General features: G+C 37.2%; 2 protein-coding genes across 4 annotated transcripts in view; both read left to right on the forward strand.

Moving 5' to 3' along the window:
• RPGR (retinitis pigmentosa GTPase regulator) overlaps positions 1–4,067 on the forward strand; it is a 41,828-nt gene extending 37,761 nt beyond the window's left edge. For 2 of the 3 annotated variants that reach the window (XM_086608596.1, XM_086608606.1), the window contains exons 13-15: positions 485–550; positions 1,561–2,640; positions 2,698–4,067. In XM_086608596.1, the coding sequence (XP_086464722.1) occupies positions 485–550; positions 1,561–2,640; positions 2,698–4,020 (2,469 nt within the window). In that variant the 3' untranslated portion in view covers positions 4,021–4,067. Of the gene's footprint in view, positions 1–484; positions 551–1,560; positions 2,641–2,677 lie in introns of all 3 variants that reach the window. The other variant, XM_086608614.1, reaches the window with a different exon arrangement.
• An 11,675-nt stretch (positions 4,068–15,742) lies between these two features.
• Positions 15,743–21,485, forward strand: LOC147529390 (uncharacterized). Its single transcript, XM_086615445.1, has 5 exons — positions 15,743–15,844; positions 18,249–18,566; positions 18,766–18,805; positions 20,128–20,216; positions 21,264–21,485. Exons 1-5 carry the CDS (start codon positions 15,743–15,745, stop codon positions 21,483–21,485), a joined length of 771 nt encoding a protein of 256 aa, XP_086471571.1.
• The last annotated feature ends 199 nt before the right edge of the window (positions 21,486–21,684 follow it).

Genomic DNA, 21,684 nt, shown 5'->3' on the forward strand with positions numbered 1-21,684 from the left:
GCCTTTTGGGTTTTTTGCATTATGTAGAAGACATAAAGGCATTCATTCCAATGAAAATTTCTGCTGTCTAATACTTCTTTGAACATGTTCTTTCAAGGCCATGGTATCAAACTGGATGTAAAGTTGAAGGTTGTGATGATAAGGGAGTAAGGTGTTAACGTTTGTAGCCACAACTTCACAGTGAGTGGAAGGTGGATCTAAAATGTGCTTATGGGCGGAAAGAGTGGGCATGTAGCTTTCAGTCTGTACAAACAATTTAGATGTTGACATCTAAGCTGGTTACTACTCTCTCTCTTTGAAAGTAGTATATGAGGGAGTGGAAGTGAAATAGGTCAGTTGAGTGATCATACAGGTTTGTCTCAGCCTGACTGTGCAATAATGTTAAAATGTTCATATAATAGCTCTGTTTAGTAGAACTGGGCTTGGATGCTTCTTTCCCTATTAGTTATATTTATTTTTTTAATAGAGATCTTATTTTTCGCAGACACATGCAATGAAATTGAATCCCAGTGACCAGTCCTTAAAATTATCACCACTCCAAAAGCAAAAGGTACTGTAACTAATTATATGTATACTTCTACTGATGTTTAAAAGATCTGTAATTCTTGTATTATCCTTGTACTTTATTGTTTTGCTTTGACTTTTAAAAAAGCTAGGCAAATTTTATAGACCTCCTCTTGCTAATCTTCTAAATATTCACAAGGTAAAATTCTAAGAAGCTGACTGAAGTCAGAGAGAATTTGTGCAGGCACATAGAACTCATATCAAGCATAGTTTGAGATGAGAGTGTATAATACTTCACCAGTTTAAGGAGCAAGAGACTATCATCTACACTTTGTCACTTAAGACGATAACAAAAATTTCTGCTGGTTTGTTGCTATTAAAGTATTTTATTTGACTCTTGGGACACAATGTAGGTAAGGATTTTGTTTACCGTGGAGTATGTTTAAAAGAATGATAATACTGATTTTAATTACGAAATTAAAATACTTTTGTATTATCTTTCTATTTCACTCCTAAAGTGATCCCAGCATTTTGGCATATATCATTATAATTTTATTTTATATTTAAAAATTATTCTGCAGAATTTTTTAAATAAGTGTGAAGTTTAAATCAGAAAGCAGATTTTCAAACTTATTAGAAAAAGCCTAACAGTGAGTGCGTCAGAAGATTTCCTAGGGGGAAAGCTGGATGAAAGTTTAAGAGAACTGTTATTTTTTGTTTTCCGTCTCTTCACACAGCCTCACACTTTCCATGTGCTCTGGCTTATGGGACATGATACTGGCGGCACAGTTCTTACTGCATTCACTTTGAGTGCTTGGATAGTGAAAAAGACATAGTAGTACATTTACCATCAACAGAATGTGACATTGTTCTAATATGTGCACTTGTAAATTCATTTTGTGTGAAGTACTCTACCTCTTATGTTGTCTTTTAGTCCTTTCACACAAATGGTTTCTTTTCTTGTTCAGATGTTTTTGTAACCTTTTTCTTTTACTGTCATTTGTCCTTAACGCTTTCCTTCTTTCTTTTTAATTTTCTGCTTCTCATGTGGAATAGAAGAACAATAAAAATGTGAAACTGAAAAGAGATGGTAAGGGTGGGTTGAAAAACAAGGATTCTGATTTCATGAAGGAGGGCTCAAAATTAGACTCTGGCTCTTTACAAAAGCAGTCTTCACTTTCAGAGTCACTGGTACAAGATTTAGAAAAAAGTAGTGCCTTTGTAGGGAAACCTGTGGTCAAAAAAAATACAAAGAAAGGTAAATCTGAGCATACACGAAGTGTTAGTACTTTGAAAAGTGGTGTTCAACAAATTGCTAGAGACAAATGCAGGTTAGTTAAAAGGGAAAAAGAATACGCGGAAAATCCTGAATTTGTCGGAAAGAATGTAACTTATAGTCTTCCCACTGAAAAACAAATTCTGACTGAAAAAACAAATTCTTCCAATAAAAAGTCAGAACATGTTAAATCTAAGCAATCCCTTAAAATAGAAGTACTTCCTTCTACATCCAGTGATCAGCCCCAGACTGATTCATTAATTGTACAAAAATACAATGCTGTTAAAAAGGAAGAAAATCAAGAAGCAATAGAAAGTCAAAACAAAAAAAGAGATATTATTAAAAAATCTGATAAATGTGAAAGAATATGCATCAGAGAAGAAAGTAGTGAAGAGCAGAGACGGTTTAAAAAAAAGGATCAATTTTTGAAACAAATAGCTGTAACTGTGTCATCATCTTCAACTGAGGAAAGCAGTAATGATCTTACAAAATATGTACTTAAGTGTAGGGAAAAAGAAGGGGACTACTATGAGGGCAGAGAGGTCCAGAAGGCAATGAAAACAGTAGAAAAAGTGAGAGATTTGGACGTAGAAAAAGAAGACAGTGAGATTGAGGAGATCCAGGCTACAAACAATGAAAAAGAAAATGTAGAAGAGACTGATATAAAAGGCCTGAATGAGGAAGAAACAAACTCTGAAGCTAAATCTGATGAAGACAGGCAGTTAGAAATTAAGAATGAGGAGGAATCTAATCAAGAGCAGGAGAGTGAAGGCAGTGAAAAGGCTGAAAGTGAAAAAGAAAAACTAGATGAAACAGTTGACAGTGAAGGTGAACTAGGAGAGGAAGAAGAAGGGAGTGAGGTTAAAAAAGATAGAGATGAAGCTTCAGTAAAAAGAGATGAAGAAGAAGGGAGTGAGGTTAAAAAAGATAAAGATGAAGTTTCAGTAGAAAGAGATGAAGATGAAGAGGAAAAAGATAACGAGGAAGAAAATAAAAGAGAGGAATCACAGACTGAGAGAGACAGTGAGAATGAGAGTTCAGAAGAGATTAATCAGGAAGAATGCAAAAAGCAAGGAGGTGAGGAGTGCAAGTTGATGGAGGAAGAAGAAATGCTGAGTGAGGGAGAAAAGGAGGATGTGGAAGAGGAGGAGGAATATGCAAAAGGGGAAGACACTGAAAAAGAAAAGGAGGAACAGGTTAAAAGTGAGGGAAGAGATGAGAGTGAGGAAGGAGGTGAAGATAGAGAGGGGGAGGAAGAAAAACAGGTAGAGGCAGAAGAGGAAGGAGAAGATGAAAAGAAAAATGAAGAAGAAAACAAAGAAAGGGAGAATGAAAAAGACAAAGAGAGTGAAGAGGAGGAGTTTGAAGAATCATTGGCAGGGAGGGAAGAAGAGAAGGTATCCGAAGAAGAACAGGAAGAGGAAGATGCAAATACGATGACTAAGGAGGTGAGGGAGGATGGAGTGGAAGAAGGAGAAGAGGAGGAGGATGAAATGGAAGAAGAAAGAGAAGACGGGGAAGAGGAAGGAGCAGAGGCAGAAGGGGAGGAAAAGGAAGAAGATGAAAACAAGGAAGAAGAGGAGTGGGAAAATGAGGAAGAGGAAGGTGAAGAAGACGAGGGAGAAGGGCTGGAAGAAAATGAGGGAGCAGGAGAGGAAGAAGAAGAGGGAGAAGAGGGAGTTGAGGAAGGTGAAGAAGACGAGGGAGAAAGGCTGGAAGAAAATGAGGGAGCAGGGGAGGAAGAAGAAGAGGGAGAAGAGGGAGTTGAAGAAGGTGAGGAGGGAGAAGGAGTGGAAGAAGAGGAAGAGGAGGAAAAAGAGGAAGAAGAGGAAGAGGGAGAAGAGGAGGAAGGAGGAGAGGGAGAAGAACAGGAAAAGGGAGAAGAAAAAGGCGAAGAGGGAGAAGAGGAACAAGAAGGGGAAGAGGGAGAGGGGGAAGAAGGAGAAGAGGAGGAAGGGGATGTGGAAGAGGAGGAAGAAGGGGATGTGGAAGAGGAGGAAGAAGAGGATGAGGGAGAGGAAGAAGAGGAAGAGGAAAAAGCAAAAGGTAAAAGACAAAATTATAGTAATAAGCTGCCACAAAATAAAAGCAAAACCAAGAAGCCAGAGAAGACAGAAGGTGCTGCTTTACCAAACAGCTCCAAACAGAAAATGAAGTCCAAACAGCATGTAGCAAATGGTTTACATAATTCAGAACAATTTTGGAACAATGTGCTACCTCATTATTTAACACTAAAGTAGCATAGACTACTGGAGATGTATTTTAAACCTATTCAGGAAACTTTGGAACTATGGCAGGTTGATTTTTAGTACTTTTTAAAAAATATAATTAAAATATATTATTATGCATGTATTTTAAGTGCCAATTTCTTGTAAAAGATTGAAGAAAATCATATAAATTGTTGATACAGTCGTTTACACAATCATCTTTATCACGAATGACACAGATTTTAAAAAATAATTTCTGAGGAAGCAAAATGTGTTTACCTCTTAATGAAATTATGATGTCATTCTGACAACACGAATTATACATGGTAACAGTGCAATCTTCTTTGACTTTGAATCAGATATCTTAAGGTAATTCATCAATTTTAGTTGCAAGATAGCTTACTTGTTAATGTGCCTTATATGAAAGGAGAGTCAGTAAATTACCAAAGATACCTATTTTATAATTTTGGTATCACTCCATGTTCATTCTCCCTACTTTTCTTCTGTTTATGTATTGGTAAAATGAGTACTCAGTGTAAATTGAGGAAAAGACAAGTTGCCAAATTTACATGGGTTCAGTAGATGGGAAGTAAATGGAAATGCAGGCCTGGGTAAATGGTGGCCTCAGCTTTTTCAAGGGCCTTAAGATTCACTTCTTATTTTGGTGTCAAAAATGCAGACACAAGTCTCAGAATCTGGCCTAGATTACATTAGAGTCAGAATGCATCTGCTTAGGGATAATTTTTGAGATATAGTTAAGAATTTGAAAATATGCACCTGTAGAATGTTATTTACTTGTTTATACTGTGAGATACACAAAAGACTGTATCTGCCTACGAAAGACTACATTACATTAGTCATCTAACTCTAAGGTTCTCAAGGAGGGGAATATATTTTATTGCAGTGCAAAGTGTATATATGTCTTCAGGATCAGAGCCTAAGCTTCTCCTCATTGGAGGAGATTTGTGGGTTTTCCTCCTAAAAATCACATCTGTGATCTCCAAAAAGCGGACAATATTGTAAACCAAGAAGCCAGATGGAATAGTAGAGAAAGTGGCATGAAAGTCTGAATTCATTTTGGAAAAGACAAAGTATGCTAATACTTCTGAAGTTTCCTCAAAGTACACAAACAAATCTTGCAAACTATTTTTTTAAGATATTGCATTAATGTTTCAACTATTAGTGGTCAAACTGGCAAAAGAAGGGATAGCGACTCATCATACAGCATTATTACTTAAGTACTATGCTAATAGGTGGTCTGAGAAATTTTTGTAAACAGATTTCAGTATTGACATTCTCTAGAAAAATAGTTATTTAAATCCTATTTGAAAACAAGGACAAGAGAAAAAATGAATCAAAATGAGAAAATGTCATTCAATAAAAATGTTAATTGAATCAATACTTATGTTGAGAACTATGAAACATTTTTAATGTTGTTTTGTAAGATACTGGCATTAAACTATCTTTGACACAACGTCTCCAGAATTTATTTGCTAAAAAAGACTGTAGTAGATTAATAGTTTGCCAGTAGATTCTAGTCCAGTTCAGTCCTTCCTCCCCCAGTCACCCCTGCCACATACTGCATTTGAAGGTAACATCACTTTCAGTCTCGTGCCGTACCGAACTATAACAAAAAGTTAGTCCAGTGACTGTACTTTGTTCCTGTGACATTTGTTTCAAGCTGTGGGATTTTCTGGAATACATTGTCTTGACATCAGCATGTGTAAGTCTTTGGAAAAAGGTAAGTATCCTCGTATTCTGATACAGTGGAATATTTTAACAGTTGAATGCACTTCCCAAGAAACGAGCGCTCTCTCTAACAACAGAGTCCTTGGTTATGTCGCAGAAGTGCTGCGTTATCACTGAACTGCTGTGAAAATACTTTTGAAACCAAGTGGAGTTAAGCTGTGTTATTTTATCTTTTTTCAAAAAGATTAGGATGTTACTGTGATTAAACTTAGAGTAATATTGAAAAGTATTTTTGTAGGCCTAAAACCGTGTTTCTTGGATGTGCCATCTACCTATTTTAAAGCTGATTTTAAAATTCAGCTTTGGAAGACCACTGTGCTGTGAAGGAAATCTGTTATTTCTTGTGAAAAATATTTGCTAGAGTGAGTGGGGAAAAAAGTGAGAGCACTTTGAAGCAAGTGATTTCCAATTCCACATAGGAATGGCTCTTCATTCACTGTTTGGCTATAGCTTTTAATCTAAATCCTTAGGCAAATGGGGACCATTTGTTATTCCTCTCTTAGCATGCGCTGATAGCATAAGGCTTCCCAGGAGAGTAAAGGAAGCCAAATTACGGGCATCCCCTCTTCTTTGTTTTGTCTGGATGAAAATTCATTGAATTGAGAACTGATTTTATATTGGTTTGTGGATCATTCCTGTGGTGAGGGAAAAGCAGAGCATTACTCCAGCACTTCTAAGGGTTTTCCACAGAATCATTACATAAATTATACACTGTGCCAACTTTTCTGGGCTTTGGGGGGGACTTTGGAACTCCATTAGCGTAACGAGTGGAATTTTATTTAGTTTGACTCATACTGGTTTATGAAGTTTGGTGCTTGTGGTTTTGTGGAAATTCAGTATGTCCTTGGTATTTATTATGGGATACAAAAAGATTTATGTGCAGTGCTTAATCAACATGGCAGAAATACCCCTGAACTAGTTTTCAGTAGAGAAAAAAAATCCTGCAATAGAGAGAGAAAACAAGAGACAGCTGTTCAGACCAAAGGTCTATTTAGTCCAATATCTTTGTTCTACTAGTGGCTACTGGTGAGTGTCTGGCAAAAAAATGCGAGAATGCAAACATATAGTGTTACTTCTTCTCTGTAATTATTCACATTCTCAGTATATCAAATATATTCATTACATTGAATAATTTGTGGTTTAGCAGATGTATCTTATATTCAACAGCCATTTTTCTTCCATGAATTTCATTCAATCAATTTTTAACCCATTTAGCATCCAGTACATGTTTTGGCAAACAATTCTTAGATGACTTGACATGTTATTTGAAGAAGTAACTCCTTTTTTGTCTTGAATCTATCTTTTGGTACCTTCATTTGCTGTCTCTGTATTCTTGTATTAGAAAAAAGAGCATTTATTCCCTTTTTGTAATTTATTCCCTCATGATTGTCACATGGAAAAACTGTTCAGCTGTGTGGTTTAAATCAAATCAAGATTAGTTTATTGATTTATTAATAACAGTTAACCAGCCATCAACCAACTACACAGTCAAGATCAAGAGCAGCAATACAGTGGGTAATAACACCACTAGACATCCATAAAATGTTGATGAGCACTTGCAAATTTCTAAGCACCGGCAAGTTTATAAACACCCTTCTACAGCTAATCTCAGAAGTTTTAATCCCTCTGCACACTCTCCTATACATATTCACAGAATTATATATGCACATATTGCCTTTTACAGCAGACCTGAATCACAAGCATATATCCTATTTTTGGGGAGCAGAGTGCAAGTCTGCTTTTGCCACACAGCTCCTGTTGGAGATGAGGGTGCTCTAAATTATTTTTGAATATGCTGTAGGACAACTCTTCTCTTACATCTGCAAAATTTCAGCAGGTAAATTTTTCCATTATGTCTGAAAATATCAAACTATTTATTTAGATAAATTGCATAATTGACACTGAATAACAAAAATGTCTTTCTTGAAACTACAGATCATGTCTGGTTTTCATTTACTATTTTTTGTCTTTTATCTTATCTGTCTGGATAGGTACATGGTTATTCTTTAGAATAGGGCCTTTAGGAAGCATGCAGAAAAGTACATTTATTTTTGGTTTCCATTGTTTTTAATTTTTTTTCTCTAGCTTTTCTTAGCTTTAGCTGTCTTTTAAGATATATTTTAGCTTAATTTCTCCAAAGATGACACTACACTCTAGATCTTACCTCTCAGAATGTCAGTCTTTTATTTTTATTAATTCAATTCATGGTTTGAATCTAGTTAATTAACAGAAGTATTGTTAAATACTCTAAAACAAATGTGAGTGATTAAAGGCAGACCATCTTTTTTTAATGCAATCTGAGATTTTTCTCACATAGGCTGGATTTATCAACTGTGAACTCATCTGAACTGTTGTTTATTGTAAATATTATGGGAAGCCGAATCAAGCTCAGAAAAAACCTGAGCTTGCTATAACTGTCCAAATAATTCTTTGGACAAAAGAATGTTATCAGATCTGTAAAAAGGCAAAAAAATGGCAAAGTAAATGTAAAAGGGCAAATTATCAACTCCTTTCTAAATGTGCAATTCAAATAAATAACAGTGTTTTGTACTGCGGCGTTCTATGAGCAACTGAGCAAATATTTTGCTTGCACAAATGGCAAACCTATAGTTTTGTCCTCAGCGAAGTTCTGAGTGTGTTCGTGATCTGAAGTCACTCACTGAGTTGTAATATTTTTATACATTTTTTAATGTATTTTAATGGAGAGAGGAGAGGCTGGCTTTTGAATATTGAAAGGATTTTGGAGAGAGAGCTTTGGCATCAGAAAATTGCAGTTCTGAGCTACAGAGGCTTTATTTTTCTCTTGCCAAAAGAAAAAGCAAGTACACTTAATCGCTGTCCTTTTTAAGGATTTGTGATGATGCCCATTGCTTCTTTGCCTGACAACCTCATGCTATAATAATTTAAAGAAATATTAATACCATTATCTCAAAACCCCATACTTTGTTACGAAAATATTTATTATCAGGGCTGCGAAATGTCAAGTGTAGAGATATTTACCGTTCTGGCTTTCGTAAGTATCCCAACATTGAAATATCAGCCATGACTTTTTTTCTGTCTGAGGTGGGTTGCAGAGCAGTCTGCTGCAATGTTCCAGGTTCAACATTACAGGTTTAGAGCTTTATAATTTGTCGTGAGTTCCCTGCCTTTCCCACAGAGTTGCATTTGTGATTTGCATGAAACGTTAAGTATTTGGGTTTCATATTGAGAGCGCAAGAGAGAGCTAAACATAGCTAGCTCTAAGCAGAATTTTACGTTAAACAAAGCCTTTACTTGCACCTATACCTATAAGGATATAGACCACAGTAGTATTGAAGAGTAATAATAGATCCCACTCCCTGTGTACCAGTGATAATACAAGAGCCTGTGCTGTGCTCTTCAACTGGACAGTCAACAGTAATGACCAATCTAATGTGAGTTTGGGATTGTGAACCACCACGGCAGAGGCTGGTTTTCTTATATGAAGTTTAAAATGCTTACTTTCCTTCTGTCCAGCATCTAGCCAAGGCCTGAAACGACTCTCATAATTAGAAATGCGGTAGCAGAAGTGCTGCAAAATTTAGCTTCCTTTGCTAGGCACTTCATTGTCATCTCTGAGGAGAAAAGAACAAAGCAAATCTGCTTTGATACGTGTCCTGTATCAAGAGTATAGAAAGAAGTTAAACCGCGCTTTAAAGCTGTCCATGCAATAGCTGGAGTAGAACTTTCACAAGTGCCAGCATCATCTGAAGAACAATTGCGTGGGGAAGCTGGTGGGACTTGTGTTACTAAGTTGAATGTGCCTTGAAAAATCTACCCGTACAAGATGAGAACGGGTTTAAAGATTATTGATGGTTGTACAGAGATTGCCACTTTTACATCAGAGTATTTTGAAATGGGGGATCCCTCCTGAGAGACCCAGTCTTGCAGGCTGTGGAGATTTTAGGAGGGACTCAGGGGGCATCCCTTTCAGGAATGTATGGAGAACAAAGAATCCTGAAGAACTTTCCTGCATGCTGTAGTGTTCTTGGTGAAAATTTGCCTTTGCCCGTATTTTTATCTTAGCACTGAATCAGCACAATCAGGGCTGGATTTCAACGAAAAGCACAGGATTTTGGAGAAACATGCAGTACTCTAACCTATGTGGCACAATAAAAGCAGAAAGTAGTGACTGTCCTCATTCACTTGCAAATATGTGGGAGCTCCATGACAAACTCCAGACACTAAAACTCTTTTCTGTAAGAATTTGGAAAAAATGCACAAACTGCATCCAAGTATGGGCTAATATTCCCAAGTTAGTTTTTCTCTGTGTCTGTTAGCATTAAGAATTAATTTTATGCAGCATAATATCTTCCAGAAACACACTTAAGTTTTTGAGGTAACATCAGCATACTCTGATTCCGAGTTGCTCATTATATTTCATCTGTTTTGCCTAAGTGTCCAGGAGTTATTTTGGTATGTTATTTCCAAGCGACTGAATATTAAAGGGTATTTATGTTACTATGTAAAATAGCTCATAAGAGATTATGCTTGATGTAAACAGTCTCCAACTTGTTTTATGATTCTTCACAAAACACCTTAAAAATTCTTTCTGGTTCTATAGAGAGGGGGTGTTCCCTTTTCACCTTGGAAACTGATATTATCTATTTGTTCTCCGAAGAAAGTAAACTTTTTTGAGAAGGTAACAGTTTTGTATATGAAAGCTGTAGTACCCCTGAGCTATTTCAGATGTTGATTTATCTTGGAGAATAAATAATAAAAATTTGTTCTGAGTCGCTGGAGAAAGATAATCCTTTAGAAAACTGTATTAAAATTGGTTTTGTAGTGAATAATCAAAATCTTAAAACTAACCTGAAAGTACAAGTACTGTCTTTTTTAGAATGTCATTTTACATTAAAATTTTATACATTGTTTAGTAGTTATTTTTACTCAAACATGAGTCTGCTCAATCAGTTTCTAACAACATTATGTACAGCTATGTATTCACTATTTTATTCCATTTTTCTCAGAGTGACACCATCCTGTTGGAGGATGCAATTGAAGTATCAAAAGTACTATTGTGATCATTAGTCATCACATATTCAACATAATCAGTGTATCACTAGGTGGGCATCTGCTACTTTGAAACGTTTTCTTCCATCATGTTTACAAGAAGACATAACTATCTTCAAAGTTTAATTTTTGCTTGACATGTAACAACAGAAACTCATGCCTGACATAAAAATTATTTCCAATTGTTTTGCTGTCTGCACCACGTGCCTGAAATGATGATTTCAGCATTGCATTAGTATTCCAGGATGCTTACATGACAGAAGCATTAAGGGACTGTTACAAGTATCAGGCAATCCATCAAGTGCTCTTGACATAGAATTGTTCAACTAGGAAACAAATATAACCTAGTGGAAGCCTAGATGTTAACTTTTAGACAAGTTACAGCAACAGGCTTGGCTTTTTACTGAAAATTCTTTTAAGTGTATTCACCTGAGCTCTTCTGTTTGTCTCCATGACAATATGTAAGGAAAGCCTAGTTTGGCTTGTTGACTGCCTTACTGCTTGTAATTGATAGAATAAGTTAAGTCTCTCATTTGAGTGCTTTTGTTTGAGTGCTTATGTCTTTGTTAGTTATCAAACTGGACAGCTCTCTCTTTAGTAATCATTATAGTGAAAGATAGTTCTCTAAGGTTTAGAGTAGTTGAGCTAATAACTTTTCTATGTTAATAGCTACAAAATGAAAGCCCAGTTCAAATTCCTGATGACAAATGGCTAGTACTATGTGGATTTTAAAATGTTAAGCTTTCACTGTAACTGCTAAGTGAGAAACTACAAGGTATGTATCTTAGCTTTACTAAGACTTTTGTCAGGCAGAATTTCCAGTCACTTCACGTTAGATAACTTGACATCATGACAAGACCAATACTAACAAAATGTTACATGCCTACTCATCCGTGTATCTCCAACCCACAAAAGATAAACAGAGCTGGAGCGTGTCCAAAGAAGGGCAACAAAGCTGTTGAAGGGTCTGGAGCGCAAGTCTTATGAGGAGCAGCTGAGGGAACTGGGGTCCTTTAGCCTGGAGAAAAGGAGACTCAGGGGAGACCTTATTGCTCTCTGCAATCACCTGAAAGGGGGTTGTAGAGAGGTGGGTGTCGGTCTCTTCTCCCAAGTAACAAGTGATAGGACAAGAGGAAACAGCCTCAAATTGTGCCAGGGAGATTTAGATTGGATATTAGGAAAAATTTCTTCCCAGAAAAGATTGTTGAGCTTCGGAACAGGCTGCCCAGGGAAATAGTTGAGTCACCATTCCTGGAGGTATTAAAAGATGTGTAATTGTGGTGCTTAGGGGCGTGGTTTAGTGGTGGACTTGGCAGTGCTAGGTTAACGGTTGGACTCAATGATCTGCAAGGTCTCTTCCAATCTAAACTACTCTGTGATTCTATATTTTTTTTCCTCTCATCCACATGCAAAATCATGGTTAATATTGTTACTTTAAATGCTGTTTTAGTAAAATGTTACCACAGTGCATTTTCCTAGCATGGACAATTCAGGAGTGACATTGATGGGCACTAGTATTTTGGAGAGCAAAACATTAGCTAGTGGAGGATATGATTACCTATTCCTCTTCAGTCCTGCATCAAATGAGAAGGATGCTCTGTAGAAATGTATTTTGTAGTTGTCTTTACCAGTGCTGTACAAAGGGAGTGTTTTTCAGTCTCATATGACAGCATTATGCTCATTGACCTACCTCCTTAGACCTGATACCTATCTACTAAGAGTTTTCTACTTCATAGTGAAACTCCTACTAGATATGTATTCCATTCAGTTGTGGTATAGGTATGTAAGAGAGCCATGGCATGCTTTTGGGCATGTAAGGATAATGGACTGGACAGGTAATGGGAGAAATATGTTCCTTAACTGATGAAAAACTCTACTAAGCAATTGCTGGTTTTTGGCTACTTGGCAAAACAACACCAAGGAAGAAGCATGTAGCTAACTACCTCATTCTCAGCTCTCTTTAATAATCTTCTCTGTAGATTGTTAACAGTTTCCAGGGCAAATAGAAACAGAAATATGTTTTCTGTAAACCAGAGCTTCCTAGAACTCCATTTCCAAGTGGTATACATAGTAATTACAGATTTCTCTTCTTCACGGAGTTTTCACCAGATTTTTAAAAGATCTGCAACTGAATTTGTCTCATCAGTGGTTTTGAGATTTTCTTCCTTAGAAATATAAAATGGTGGTGGCAAACATAAAATATTTTGACATCTTGAGGAGGCTTGGAAAGATACCATAAGCCTTTCCTTCTGAAATGCTAATTATGGACAGCCTGTCTGCCAGAGCTCCATTTCCATAAAGTACACATGAGTGATCCACAATGAAGTAGTTACAGCAATATAGAGAAACCTACTTCCCAGTTGTCATTTGAGCAAGGTCTACCATGAGACATATCTCCAGTGTTCAGTGAAACTGTCTTTCAGCCAGAGCTTGACACCAAGTGAGACAACGGTATGAAACAGAGTGAAACTTTTTCCACTCTCCTGTAGACATAAGACCACATTTTTATAGAGCATTCGGAAAATGCTGATTGTGCTCTGCTTTTTTATTCAAGTATTCTAAATATATGTCCACCTGATTCTGCTTACCACATGATAGGCAAATTCTAGAATGCTGACAGTAATTTTGTACTTTGTTAAAAAGTTGTTTTATTCTTAGAATAATGCTATTCTAAGTCCCACCAATCAATGTTGGCTCTATAAAGAAGAAGAAAAATGGTCTTTTTTGATGTTATTCTATGACAACTTTCCTTGCCATTTGGAGCATTTAATTCTGATGAGAGATCTTCACAAAATTTACCAAAAAGCAAGCGTTCTTGTTTCCTATCTTTTTAAATTTAGGACTAGACTGTGCTTCTAGGGAGTATTTATGAACAGCAAGTTCTGGTTTTCGTGGTTACTTTCAGTAGATTTAGCTGCCAGCACTTAATTTGAGTGCTGTTCCTTGTTAGAGACCATATTATCTATGCAGAAGGAATGGCTTTGAAAGAAAATAAGGTTTGCATTTCATAAATTAAGATTTGAATATTTAGATGAGGAAGCAAACAGTTGTCAGTGGATAGAAAGCTGGAAATCAAGTGTGCCTAGAGATGAGGCTAGAAATATGGGTCATTTCTGAGATTGGATTATGTAATTGAAAAGGTGAGGCTTGGAAGAGCTTTTTTCATATCAGTTTGACTTTGGGACTGATTTTCATGTGTCTATGACATAGAATCATAGGATTGTTTAGATTGGAAGAGGCCTTGAAGATCATTGAGTCCAACTGTTAACCTAGCATCGCCAAGTCCACCACTAAACCATGTCCCTAAGCACCACACCTACACGGCTTTTAAATACTTCCAGTGGTGGTGACTCAATCACTTCCCTGGGCAGCCTGTTCTGATGCTTGGCAACTCTTTTGGGGAAGAAATTTTTCCTAATATCCATTCTAAACCTCCCCTTGTGTAACTTGAGACCATTTAGACCATTTCCTCTTGTCCTATTGCTTGTTACTTGGGAGAAGAGACCGACACCCACCTCTCTACAACCTTTTTTCAGGTAGTTGTAGAGAGCGATAAAGTCTCTCCTGTGTCTCCTTTTCTCCAGGCTAAACAGCCCCAGTTCCCTCAGCTGCTCCTCATAAGACTTGTGCTCCAGACCCTTCACCAGCTTCGTTGCCCTTCTCTGGACGCGCTTCAGCACCTCAACGTCTTTCTTGTAGTGAGGAGCCCAACACTGAAAACAGTATTTGAGGTGCAGCCTCACCAGTGCCGAGTACAGGGGAATGATCACTACCCTGGTCCTGCTGGCCACACTGTTTCTGACACAAGCCAGGATGCTACTGTCTTCTTTGCCACCTGGGCACACTGCCAGATCATATTCAGCCGGTTGTCGACCAACACCCCCAGGTCTTTTTCTGCTGGGCAGCTCTCCAGATGCTCTTCCACAAGCCTGTTGCGTTGCATGGGGTTGTTGTGACCCAAGTGCAGGATCCAGCACTTGGCCTTGTTGAACCTCATGACTCTTTGCTATGTAATTAAGAGAAGTTCCTGCTTCAGAACTGAAATCCTAACTACTTTTATTGCCCATGCTGTATGGAACATAGGTATTTTTGTTGTTGACTAGTATCTTGACCAGTATCTCTATATCAGCATAGGTAGAGGTACTTACATTTGCCTATAAAGTGAGATAAACATTTTCAGTAGTTCAAAGCTGGAGTAACTCTTCTTTTACATTTAACTGTCGTTACACATTTTGCTGTGTTTTGTAGATGCATGTTACATAGTGCAAACGTGCCCTACTAATCTTAAATTTCCTTCAGTGTGAAACGGCTAGGTTGAATCTCTTCTATAGGCAATAACTGTGCTGAACATCTTTGAAGACTGTCTTAATTTTGAAGGAACTAAAAATAGAAAATTCTGGCTTTCTCACAGATGTCTAAGTAATTCCATGTCAATCTGATATTCCTCTGGAAGACTGTGTCAGTGTTTTATCCAGTGGAAGGTTTTTACATTTTTTTACAAAGACAAAATCCTGTGCATGTGTTACCTCTAAACACTTTTGTATTAAATATTGCAGTGTGCCATTCAAGTCTACAGATAAACTATGCCAATGATAAATAACTCCACTTCCAAAGGAGTTTACATGAGAACATTTTCAGGTTTTATTGTTCATTGTTCCTTAGATACACTGATATGTAAGAAGCAACCTTTTCTCAGCTCCAAGAAAGGTGGAGGAATTATTAGCTCTTGCTTTCTATCATAGATGCTGGAATGTATTATAGAAGAGTCAAGTTTGTAAAGAGTTTGTCATGTTTAGCTTCATAGTCAAGTCTTCTCATTAGAACAACAACAACAAAAAAATCAAGAATGTTTCAAAAAAGGATCATACTCTTCTGAAACTTGCTGTCATTTTCTTCCTAGCTGTTTACCTGTTGGAAATGCTAGGAGACAAGATTCTTCTAGTGGTTGCACTTGTTCTCAGAATGACTTTCCACTATGTGGAGCCCCCAGGACAGGACAGTGGGATCTCCACTGGGAATCTTTGTGCGTTACTGTCAGGAAGCTGCACAACAGTGTGCAAGGGCACATGATCAGATGGTAATATGAAACGGTGTGCTCTACCCTGAACGGTATTGTGTGTGTCAGCACTGCTGCTCAGTCTACTTGCTGTGCAAGGAGAAATGAAGGGTTATCAAGCATTGGAACAGGCTGCCCAGGGAAGTGGTTTAAATACCTCCTTGGAGTTATTTAAGAGACATGTAGATGTGACTTTTAGGGACATGGTTTAGTGGTGGACTTGGCAGTGTTAGGTTTATGGTTGGACTCAATGATCTTAAAGGTCTTTTCCAACCTACAGGCTTCTATGATTCTATGATCTCACCAAAATATTTTGCACTTAATTTTCTTTTGTTAGAGTTGAAAGCAGATCGACTTGTTCATTGTTTGCAGTGAAATTCACAGTTACAGAGACAGACTGGAAAAGCCTCTGTTCAGGAAATACTGGAAGATACCTGCTAGGAGGTCTTTTATCCAGTAGTGTGAGATGAAGTGAGATCCCACCTGGAGTACTGCATTCGGCTCTGGGATTCCCAACACAAGAAGGACATAGAGCTGTTGGAGAGGGTCCAGAGGAGGGCCACGAAGATGATCCGAGGGCTGGAGCACCTCTCCTCTGAAGACAGGCTGAGAGAGTTGGGGTTGTTCAGCCTGCAGAAGAGAAGGTTCTGGGATGATCTTATAGCAGTCTTCCAGTACCTAAAGGAGGCCTACAGGAAAGCTGGAGAGGGACTTTTTAAAGAGTGTGTAGTGATAGGACAAGGAGCAATGAAAGAGGGGATATTTCGATTAGATATAAGAAAGAAATTTTTTACAATGAGCGTGGTGAAACACTGGAACGGGTTGCCCAGAGGAGTTGTGGATGCCCTATCCTTGGAAGTGTTGAAGTCCAGGTTAGATGAGGCTTTGAGCAACCTGGTCTAGTGGAAGGTGTCCCTGCCTGTGGCAGGGGGGTTGGAACTAGATGATCTTCAAGGTCCCTTCCAACCCAAACCATTCTATGATTCTGTAAGTGTTCATCTGTTGCAAAATGCCGGTTATTTGGCTCACTGTTGTGCTATGCTAGAAAAGGTGCTTTCTGCCAATGGCACATGGTGATTTCTGCTTTGATTTCATTCCTAAGATTTCTAAAGCTGGAATATGTAGCTGGCAATATAATATACTACCAGGGTACCTTCAGTTTCCCAGGTTCTCTGTAGCATCACTGTGCGTGGCTAATGTGTAGCCTGAACTCTGTGCCGGATTCGTCTTTGCTGCTAGCCCATTTCACAGCGGTTCTCAGAATGTGGTGTGTGCCACACAGGTGCTTGGCACTGTGGAGAACTCCCACGAACTGCTGCACATGCTGGTGTGCAGAATGAGGCTTCTTATCCTAAGTTTAAAAATTTGGTCTTCGAAGGTGCGAAGGGCACCAGACAAGCCTGTGGATAATGGGGCAAAAGAGAACAATGAAAGTGGTACAAGCTGAATGTCTGTGGTGTCATTGTGATTCTTAATTACAGGTGTGCAGTTCTGCTTAAAGTGGCAGAAAGCTTCTAAGTAAGGTCTAAAAATACTTTCCTACACAGTTAACTCACCCAGAAGAGTAAAGGCCAGGAAACAACTAACCTGTTAAGCTTTTGCATGCCTCTAACCTTCTTAGCTAGGCAGCCTTGTGTTCCAACCTCTAGAAATAATAGCTAATTGTCTCCTCCTAACTAGCTAGTTACCTTCTGATGAGAGTAAAAACAGTCATTGTGGAGACAACAAGCAAAAATTCAAAAAAGTAAGAGAGAGTAAGGAAAACATTGGTAAAAGATAGGAGACAGCGTTTGGACCCGAGTATACAAAGGTTTAGAGTAAGACCCATTCCTCTAACACACTTTCAAAAGAGCATGCAGATTGTTCACTCCAGTTCCCATCCTGACCTAGGCTGCAGTGGAACAGAAGAGTTTTGTTGCTCAGGTTTCTTTAACATGAAATACTGCTTCAATACCTATGTTCCAATGATAAAAGAAGTCAGAAGAGTAAGAATGCAAACATGTAATAGTACATCTGGGCACTTAAATTGAAATTATAGTGTCTATATCGAAACATATTAATCAGAACATTGTATCTGGTATCGTTTTATTAATTTTCTTGGGAAATAGATTTTAATGATTTTTTCAGTGTTGGTATTACCACTGATTATGTCACTTATGCATATTTCAAACATTTAAAATAAGTTTTGTTTAAAAAAAAAAGTTTATTTTCATTGCTTTTCCATGAAGAAGACACGATAGCAAAACATTAAAGTCATCTGTGCTCCTCATGTTCACTGGAGGTCTGTTTTTTTAAAATCTATTAAAATTGGCAAACCTTGAATGAGGACTCCTGTCTTTGTCCTTATTCTATCTACTCCTTGGAACATTTTCTTTTGAGTTTTCCTGTTCTTAGTCAAATTATGATGTATGATGAACTGGAGTAGGATGAGGACCTCATTGTGCAGCATGAGTTTCAAAATTATGTTTTGGCCATTTTGTCAAAGGAACAAAACTTGTCTGGAGATGAAGAGACAGATGATGATGATGAAGAAGAAGAAGAAGAAGAAGAAGGAGAAGAAGAAGGAGAAGAAGGAGAAGAAGAAGAAGAAACAGAAGGAGAAGAAGCAGGAAGAGAAGAAGCAGGAGGAGAAGGGGAAGGAACAGAGAAAGAAGAGGAAATAGAGGAAAAATATGAAAAAGAGAAACATAGTAAAACACCTGAGGGCGAGAAAAGCAGTAATAGCACAGTGGAAACTGTAGAGGTAAAAGCATTTACTCCTATTAAGTTATTGGTCTCTGAAAGAATTTGGTTCTATAACTTACATTAGTTTGAATATATGTGTAGCTATCTTGGAAATGCAAAGTTGTTGTTTGGGGTGGTTTTGGTGGAGGGAGGAACAAATAGGTAGGTTATTTTTTAATAAGTTTGAACATAGAGATTTCATTGTTTTGTCCCTATAGACAGAAGAGACTACTCAGAAAGAGACCATCATTCAGCAGGGTAAGAATGCAATTTCTAAGAACTGGACCATTATGGACATTCTAAAAAAAAAAAACCCACCACATTTCAAAAGATAAAACTTTCCTAAACAATCTCTATTATAAAAATACTGAACAATACAGTTATTGTCAGAAGCTGATAAAGCAGTTCTGGAGAGATGATGAAATTTGAGAGGCAAAACCCCATTACTAATTGTTAATGATTTGAAAGAAGAAAATACTTTTCCCAGTTATATCTTGGAGGAAGTCCACAAGAAGGACTTTCTCTTAGCAGGACTGTATCTTACTTCCTAAGAGCAGTTACAGCTGTGTGATGACAAATTTGTAATAATTGTATCATCTCTCAAGCAACTTGTTTAGGTGCCATGTTTCTTCACTTCAACAGAGAAGCTTGTCAAAAGTCTTTCTCATCTCTCTCAACTGATGTTTGCTCTTTACATTCATAGACAGATTATTTTAGGTGAAATGTGGTAATTACTGCAAACTCTACAGAGATGCTGAAGATGGAAGTCTAGATGTTGCTTGCAGTTCTGATGACAGTTTGAGTGAACTGTATATTCCTTTAGAAAAGCTGGGGAGCATGAAGTTGGGTGCAAGACAAGTGAAAAATATTTATTTTAGAAATTCTGAAATAATACATAATTGTTCTTTTGAAAGAAAATAACGTGGTATAAAAAAAAAAAAAACCCACTGCATTAATAATGAAGAAGCTATGCAATTTTTTTTTCAATATTATAATGGAAATAGCTTGTCCAGAATGGATGCTTAAATATTTTTCCATCATCCAGGGATCTGGAAGTTTTGATATTAAGTTCTAAATTTATATCATTCATATAGAGAGTATAGGAAAATTTAAACATAGGAACATCAACTCAGATGGAAAGTTTTTCCTTTCCCAGAATTGTTTCTATGGAATAAAATTCATGCTGAACCATAACTCCTGCCCTAAAAGTCAGCTTTTCCAAATTAGAGTATACTTTCAAAATCAGTGTGCAAGACATTGTCTTCTGTCAGCAAGAGGAAACTATGAGTGTCAAGTCAAAACATTTTATATAATGTCACAGCCGTAAGTGTTCTGTTATTGAAAATCAGGCATCTGGAGAATAACATAAGGACAATATGCAGAGAGGTTAAAAAATAAAAACATTCTTATCAGGCTGTGGGCATCACGTTGAACTGAATATTCTTATGGCTTTTTTTTTTTTTAAGATCCACGTTTTATTAAGTGACTTTTACTTGAAAAATAATTTGAAGAACAGTATTTTCTGCTCTTACTTTGCAAGAATCAGAAGGAAGTAAATGTAAAGGTTTATATTATTGTAGAGAAAGAAAGCACTGACAATCACACTGTGAACAATTCTTCAGAGAACACTGATGACCAAATAACTGGAGGAATCCTTGGGAGAAAAAAGGTACGTGGCCCGATTTTTCCTTCTGGTTTTATCAGTGACCGAGAAGGCAGTGGGCAGTTACCAAGGTGAAGCAAATACCCCAGTTTACCTGATCTGAATAAACAATTAAACTGCTGAGCAACCTGTTCCTTCTAGTTAAGACTTTATTTTATTTTGTGATAAAATAACTTAAAATTATCCAAATAATTGCTCTATCAAAATTAATCATAGTACTTCTGTCAGTAGAAATGAGATAAAGCGCATTATCACCTGTTCATGTATAGCATGCCCTGAAAAGACAAGTTGTTAAATCACATCAGATTTTGATGAGGTGAAAATTTAGGACTTGATTCCTGCAGGACGTTATCTAAAAAAAATTTTCCACCATTTCTCTCTGAAAGCAGCAGCTGAGCTAGTTGATCTTGTATCTATTTCCAACATGCACTGATTTAAAGATTGTGTGCATCCATATATATATATATGCATGTTGTGGAGTACCTTATACGGAATTTCTTACAGGTTTAGGATCCAAGGGCTTCTGCAGACTGGCTGCTGTGTTTCCTGGTGAACAAAGACCTTAAGCACCAGTTAACTTCGAGCACGTGTGTAGTCTCACTGACATCAAACCACATTGTCATTAACTTTAATGGGACTACACACATGTTTATAAATGAAGCATCCTAAGCATTTGCTGCTCTGGGGCTTTGCAAATCTGAGCCTGTATTTTTGGACCTTGCCTCAGACTCATGTTTGAAAGAAATGCAAATAATCGCACCACTTGCAGTATTTTCTGTGTATTCGCTGCAGTACAGTGTGTAATTTGACAAAATGCAATCATTTTAACTCTGATTCATGTGTGCTATTTCGACACATTTCAAATATTGCAGCAGAATGTTTTTGATTAACATTTCTTAAGTAGTCATTTTGTTTTGAAAAAATGATTTATTTTACCGAGGAGGAACTTGTGACCTAAGTTGACCTGGGTATATACAAAAGGCTTTGTGTGTTTTTTAACCTTGAATTTCACAGCTAACTGTTTTGGGCATATTTACCTGTTTTTTACTTCAGTTTTCCCTGTTTAAGCGAAAGCCACTGACAGGCCAGAAGAATGTATGTAGCAGAAAGGAAGATGAGTCTGGAAGGCCAGTACAGAGTGAAGAAAAAGAAAACGAAGATTTATGTGGTGGAGACAGTAAAGATGAAAACCAGAATCACACATTGGAGAATTCCAGGGAAACTGTGACTAACCAGGACAGAAAGATGAAATCTTCTACTTGTATATTACTCTAACACTGTTGTAGTTTGTAAGAATGTGACAGTCTTAAAGCACATAGTGCAATTTTTACTTGAAAACAGTTATGACTCACTAGAGATGTTGATGGTTGCTTTTCTGACTGATTTGATTGCTGTGATTTTAAACATGCGGACAATTTTCTTGATATTTATTGATAATTTTAATAGTTGCAATTAATATGCTTATCAGCATCTT

Source organism: Tauraco erythrolophus, chromosome 1, assembly GCF_009769465.1.
Source record: "Tauraco erythrolophus isolate bTauEry1 chromosome 1, bTauEry1.pri, whole genome shotgun sequence".
NCBI lineage: Eukaryota > Metazoa > Chordata > Aves > Musophagiformes > Musophagidae > Tauraco > Tauraco erythrolophus.